Source organism: Salmo trutta, chromosome 10 (assembly GCF_901001165.1).
Source record: "Salmo trutta chromosome 10, fSalTru1.1, whole genome shotgun sequence".
Lineage (NCBI taxonomy): Eukaryota > Metazoa > Chordata > Actinopteri > Salmoniformes > Salmonidae > Salmo > Salmo trutta.
In genome coordinates, this window is record NC_042966.1 from 46,526,365 (window position 1) to 46,533,584 (window position 7,220).

Consider the following 7,220-nt stretch of genomic DNA (forward strand, 5'->3'; position numbering starts at 1 on the left):
GCGTGTGTTGCATCGTGCGTGCGTGCGCGTGTGTGTGCGTGTGTGCGTGTGTGTGTGCGTGTGTGTGTGTCTTTCTTGTGGGTGAATGTGTATGTATAGCTAGGTATGTGTTTCTACCTCTCTTGTATATACAGACACTTTCTCAACTGTGCAAAGTTCATCAGTAAAAACTGAAGAGATGTGGCCATTCTGGACTGTGTATTTGAGTCGTATTTACTGTTCCAGCCCTGCCTTAAACAAATACTGTTTCCCTGTTGTTCAGAGATTGATAGATATAAGAGTTATGGGTAAATTCGCTATGCATATAGAGCTTTGGGGAGAGCAGGTGTACTCTAGCTGTGTGTACAAACTTATATAAAGACATTGGGAGGGGTGTTATGACTTCTACTACCTAACCCTAACCCTAAATACGTTGGGAGGGGTGTTAATGTCTTATATAAAGCTGTGAACGGGGAGATATAAAACACTTGAACTTACATTTTGACAAGAAGACTTCTGTGAGCATGGTACGTACCCTAACCCACATAGTAGGGACCCTAGAGTAGGGCATCTCTGTTTTGTGATTAGATTAGACGTTTATTAATAAGTATTTAGTAAGTAAATATGTGAGCGATGTGTGTGAATCTGTGTTGAGTCTGTCAGTGAATGCTGAGGGCCTATTGAAACAGCATTGGCCAGTGTACTAACGAGCTAAAATCACTCGCACGGCTGATCATTAAAAACGGTCACATCTTATGCTTCACGGAGTCGTGGCTGAACGACGACAACATCAACATACAGCTGGCTGGTTTTACGCTGTACCGGCAGAACAGTGGTGTCTGGTAAGACAAGGGGCGGCGGTCTATGTATTTTTGTAAACAACAGCTGGTGAGCGATATCTAAGGAAGTAGCTAAATCTTATTTTTTTGTTTCCAATTTATCCATCAATAAAAATAACGTTTTCAAAACAAATATGGTCATTTCTAGATTCAAGATTGGGAGAACATATCCCTGGACTGTCCGCTTTTGAAATGTGTAACTAAGGGCCGAAGTATCGCGGAAAATCAGGTCAACTTTTTAAGGTAATATCTGATTGAGCCGACATATGCAGCATGACTGCAGTCTCTGCAACCGCAAGAACATTGTTTTTAACTGTCAATCGTGCTGTAACGCTGAATTTCCATGATACGGAAGGAATAGAGCGCTAGATCAAGTCAATCGTAATATTTAGATCATCTATATTTATAAGGCTAGTCTAATAAAGTTATTTAAAATAGCACGTGTTATATTATTTTGACATATATGCCTACTGCTTCTATATTCTTATACTCTTAAGTATTTTTACTTTCGTCTGCCTTACGGTTTCCAATGCTCCTGATAGGTCGATATTTCATTTGAGGCGTGAGTAGGGAATCTAGATGCAGCTGTCTGGTATCTTAAACTTCTTCAGCCTACCATCCCGTTAGCGGGATCATTTTCCAGCGAAAACTCCTAGCGACATTAGCATAACGAAATTCAATATTTTTTTTTTTTCAAATATAGGGCTGTCTCATATCGTTTTATAGATACACCTCTCTTGAATCGACCCTCGTTGTCCGATTTCAAAAAGGTTTTACAGGAAAAGCACAATATTAGATTATGTTAGAGGAGTACATGGTAAAAGTCGCATCATATGAATTTTCCGAGCAAGCACACCCATCACATATAACCAAAAAACAGCTAAATGCAGCACTAACCTTTTACAAACTTCATCAGATGACACACCTAGGACATCATGTTACACACAGCATGCAATCTTTTGTTCAATAAAGGTCATATTTCTATATAAAAACAGCATTTTACATCGGCACCTGAGGTTGACTAACAATTTCCCATAAAATGCGTCCCGGGAAACAGTGCTACAATTTTATAAATAACTATTTCAAAACGATTTTTTTTTTTATATTGTCAATCTAAGATTTATAGATGAATATCTCTTGAAAACACCAGTCAAAACAGATTTTAAATTAACTTTACAGGGTAATCACACTTTGAGATCAAATGGGATGCGATACCCAGAAATTGAGCTCGAAAACCTAGCTCGGCGCCACCTGTGAACAATAGCACGTAACATCTGATATTGTATAATATCGCCAATAATCCCTCACCTTTAGTTGTCTTCATCAGAAAACACTTCCCGATGTCCCAGGTCCATGACAAATGTATTTTCGGTCGAAAAAGTCCATGCTTTATGTTCCATTAGCTTCCTGTCGTTAGCGCGTCCTAAGGCTGTAATCAAATGTTGTTCCGTGCGCGGCACCTGTCTAACGCAAAATGACTGTTTACGGTTAGTTAGGTTCGTTCAAACATGTCAAACGTTGTATAAAATAATCGTCAGGGCCTGTTTCAACAAGAGAGCCAATCAGATTCGAGTGGGACGATGTCATTGTGTTTCAAAAGGCTTCCAAAGGTGGGGGCAGACACGGCCGCCGACGTCACAATGCTCATGGCCCTACTACTCTGACCAATTGCCACATCGTCTCTTTCACTGAGTTTCTACCGCAGAACCCTCAAAACACTTTGTAAAGACTGGGGACATCTAGTGGAAGCACTGGAAAGTGCTCAATTTTCATTTTTTTACGTTGTGATTTATAGGTAAGGCTGTGAAGTCGAGTCCACAATTCAGATTTCCACTTCCTGGTTCAATCGGTCTCGGGGTTTTGACTGCCATACGAGTTCTGTTATACTCACAGACACCATTCAAACAGTTTTAGAAAATTTAGGGTGTTTTCTATCCATATAAAATAAGTATATGCATGTCTTAGCTTCTGACTTTGATTAGTAGGCCGTTGAAAATGGGAACGATTTTTTTCCAAAATGCGCTGTGGCGCCCCCTATCCTAGGGTAAATCCAACAGGTTAATCAACGAGACCAACTGATCTGTTCATTTATTCTTGTGGGAGTGTTTTAACATGCAGGTGAATGTAATCTCCCGTCAGTAGCGTTTTAAAGGGATAATTCGGGATTTTGGCAATGAAGCCCTTTATCTACTTCCCCAGAGTCAGATGAAGCCCTTTCTCTACAGTACCAGTCAAAAGTTTGGACAAACCTACTCATTCCAGGGTTGTTCTTTATTATTTCATATTTTCTACATTGTAGAATAATGTTGAAGACATCAAACTATGAAATAATATGGAATATAATATAGTAACCAAAAAAGTGTTAAACAAATCAAAAAATAGATTTTAGATTTTAGATTCTTCAAAGTAGCCACCCTTTGCCTTGATGACAGCTTTGCACACTCTTGGCATTCTCTCAACCAGCTTCATGAAAAATGCTTTTCCAACAGTCTTGAAGGAGCTCCCACATATGCTGAGCATTTGTTGGGTGCTTTCCTTCACTCTGCGGTCCAACTCATCTCAAACCATCTCAGTTAGGTTGATGTCGGGTGATTGGTGAGGCCAGGTCATCTGATGCAGCATTCCATCATCCTCCCTCTTGGTCAAATAGCCCTTACACAGTCTGGAGGTGTGTTGGGTCATTGTCCTGTTGAAAAACAAATAATAGTCCCACTAAGCCCAAACCAGATGGGATGGCGTATCACTTCAGAATGCTGTGTTAGCCATGCTGGTTAAGTGTGCCCTGGATTTTAAATAAATCAAACCCTAACCTGGTCCAAGCTGTGGGCCAGTATTTTAGATAGATGTGTGTGTGTGCCAATGTTTCTGTTGCTTCACAGTCCCCGTTGTTCCATAAGGTGTTTTTTATCTGTTTTTTAAATCTGATTCTCCTGCTGCATAAGTTACTTGATGTGGAATAGAGTTCCATGTAGTCATGGCTCTATGTAGTACTGTGCAACTCACATAGTCTGTTCGGGACTTGGGGACTGTGAAGAGACCTCTGGTGGCATGTCTTGTGGGGTATGTATGGGTGTCCGAGCTGTGTGCCAGTAGTTTAAACAGACAGCTCAGTGCATTCAACATGTCAATACCTCTCATAAATAAAAGTAGTGATGAAGTCAATCTCTCCTCCACTTTCAGCCAGGAAAGATTGACATGCATATTATTAATATTAGCTCTCTGTGTACATTCAAGGGCCAGCCGTGCTGCCCTGTTCTGAGCCAATTGCAATTTTCCTAAGTCCTTTTTTGTGGCACCTGACCACACTACTGAACAGTAGTCCAGGTGCGACAAAACTAGGGCTTGTAGGACCTGCCTTGTTGATAGTGTTGTTAAGAAGGCAGAGCAGCGCTTTATTATGGACAGACTTCTCCCCATCTTAGCTACTGTTGTATCAATATGTTTTGACCCGGACAGTTTACAATCCAGGGTTACTCCAAGCAGTTTAGTCATCTCAACTTGCTCAATTTCCACGTTATTAAATGTTTTACATAATTTATTACAGGATTTAGAAAATCGTAAAAATAAATAAAAACCCGTGAATGAGTTGTGTCCAAACTTTTGACTGGTTCTGATCCTGGTCCTGGTCCTGGCCCTGGTCCTGGTTCTGGTCCTGGTTCTGGTTCTGGTTCTGGTCCTGGTCCTGGTCTTGGTTCTGGCCCTGGTTCTAGTTCTGGTCCTGGTCCTGGTTCTGGTTCTGGTCCTGGTCCTGGTCCTGTATTTCCCCAGAGTGAGCTCGTGGATATTTCACGCCTTTTTTTGTTGGCACAAAACTACCTCCATACTTCCATCATTTAAAAAAAAACGTTATCAGTTACATTCAGACATGTCCCATGACACTTGTCAAAATGGAGAACACCATCGTGTTTGTGAGAATCTCCCCTTTCCATAGCGAGGTCATATTAGTTTTGTAGGCCAAACCGTTTGGACGCTACAGACGTTTTTAGGATGTCTCATGGTCTGACCAACACTGCTGCACCTTGTCCAGCTTTCACCGCAGATGCAGAAAGCTGATGGATTGAGACGCAGACATCTCTAGTTTACTGACGGATTTTGATGGGGATGTTCTGTATGTTACTTAGCGCTGGATAAAGAAATCCAGCGTTAACCTGCAGGTGTGTGTAAAATGATTTAGTGTTCGTTACAATTGACCAATCGTGTGTCTGTTACAGGGTTCTCTCGTCCGTGTGGTAGTGTGTGTGCTGGCGTTGGTGGTTGTGTGCCGAGCTCAATGCTTCTTCCAGGGGCTGGAGACCAAAGACCCCAAGACTCCAACAAAGGGTGAGTCTAGTACTATACTGCGATATTTCTACAATACTATTACGATACTACTACAATACTGTTACAATTTTAATTAGACAGTGAAGTTAGCACTGTAACCAGGATAAGGAGGGTGTGATGCTGTATGCATTTGGTAATGTGGCTTAAACAGGTTGTGTGTGTGTGTGTGTGTGTGTGTGTGTGTGTGTGTGTGTGTGTGTGTGTGTGTGTGTTTAGGGTGTGTGGATAAGGAGGGAAAGCAGCATGTGTTAGGTTCTTCATGGGTGAAGGACTGCTACGACTGTTCCTGCTCCACGGAAGGCATCAGCTGCTGCAACAAGTAACACCAGATTTCTCTATCAAATTTAAATAAGCTTTATTGGCATGAGTATAACACTATCTGTCTACACCTCTATGAGAGATGCACTAGTTATATTGAGAGATTAAAACCAGCAAACAAGAGCCTGATTTGACCCCCCCTCTCTCTCCCCCTCCTCCTTTCTTTCTCCCTCACACCCTTGTCCTCTCCCTCTCTCCCCCTCTCCCTTCTACCTCCAACTCTCCCTTCTACCTATCCCACTCTCCCTTCTACCTCTCCCTGTCACCACCCCCTCTCTCCCTCACACCCTTGTCCTCTCCCTCTCCCTTCTACCTCCAACTCTCCCTTCTACCTCCAACTCTCCCTTCTACCTCCCACTCTCCCTTCTACCTCCAACTCTCCCTTCTACCTCTCCCTCTCTACCCTTCTTCCATCTCCGTCTCTCCGTCTCAGGATCCCAAAGGTGGTGGATCTCCCAGCAGAGTGTGAGCTGGTGGTGGACAGAAAAGCCTGCTCATCCAGACTGGTGATGAAGTCAGACAAGACCAAGGACTGTAACAGCCCCATCAGTATGGTCTTATAAAAATGTCTACATGTACACACCAACATGTATAGAAGGAACTTACATCAAATAAAACAAGGCAACAGTGAACATGTCAATGTTAATTTGTTTATTTGGATCCCCATTAGCTTTTTCAGAAGCAGCAGCTACTCTTCCTGGGGTCCACAAAAAAACAGAAAACATGACAAGTAACAAACGCTGATACACTGATAGATAAGGACAGTCAGACAAATGTAAAATATAATGATATACAAACAATGCAGCTAAAAAATACAAACAGTACAACAAAAATGTTGTGTTAGTGTGTTTGTGTGTCCCCTTACTGTCCCTTCCGTTCCATGAGTTGGTTTTTAATCTGTTTTTTAAAGGTCATTTTGCTGTTTGCTTGAGTAATTGGCGATGGAAGGGAATTCAATGCCATCATGGCTCTGAATAAAACTGTGCCTTGCAGCGAATTCGTTGAGGAAAATGTTGGTTCCACTGATATTGCAAACTACTTTAATGATTTTTTCATTGGCAAGATTAGCAAATTTAGGCATGACATGCTAGCAACAAACGCTGACACTACACATCCAAGTATAACTGACCAAATTATGAAAGACAAGCATTGTAATTTTCTAATTGTGGATGTGGAAGAGGTGAAACAATTATTGTTGACTATTTTGTATTTGTATTTATTATGGATCCCAATTAGCTGCTGCCAAGGCAGCAGCTATTCTTCCTGGGGTCCAGCAAAATTAAGGCAGTATATGCAATTTTAAAAACATTACAATACATTCACAGATTTCACAACACACTGTGTGCCCTCAGGCCCCTACTCCACCACTACCACATATCTACAGTACTAAATCCATGTGTGTATAGCGCGTGTCTGTGTCTGTGTGTGTGTGTGTGTGTGTGTGTGTGTGTGTGTGTGTGTGTGTGTGTGTGTGTGTGTGTGTGTGTGTGTGTGTGTGTGTGTGTGTGTGTGTGTGTGTGTGTGTGTGTGTACATGCATGTGTCTGTGCCAAAGTTTGTGTTTCTTCACAGTCCCCGCTGTTCCATAAGGTGTATTTTTAATCTGTTTTTTAAATCAAATTTTACTGTTGCATCAGTTACTTGATGTGGAATAGAGTTCCATGTAGTCATGGCTCTATGTAGTACTGTGCGCCTCCCATAGTCTGTTCTGGACTTGGGGACTGTGAAGAGACCTCTGGTGGCATGTCTTGTGGGGTATGGATGG

At 41.9% G+C, this 7,220-nt stretch overlaps 1 protein-coding gene across 2 annotated transcripts; it reads left to right on the plus strand.

Annotated features, from left to right (window-relative positions):
- The first annotated feature begins 302 nt into the window (after positions 1 to 302).
- msmb (microseminoprotein beta) lies at positions 303 to 6,289 on the plus strand. Of its 2 annotated transcripts, none has more exons than XM_029765671.1 (4): positions 303 to 506; positions 5,030 to 5,138; positions 5,355 to 5,457; positions 5,890 to 6,289. In XM_029765671.1, the coding sequence occupies exons 1-4, from the start codon at positions 504 to 506 to the stop codon at positions 6,017 to 6,019; spliced, it is 345 nt and encodes a 114-aa protein (XP_029621531.1). In that variant the 5' UTR covers positions 303 to 503; the 3' UTR covers positions 6,020 to 6,289. The 2 variants fall into 2 exon arrangements, with proteins under 2 accessions (XP_029621531.1, XP_029621530.1); XM_029765670.1 differs by lacking the exon at positions 303 to 506 and adding an exon at positions 720 to 821.
- The last annotated feature ends 931 nt before the right edge of the window (positions 6,290 to 7,220 follow it).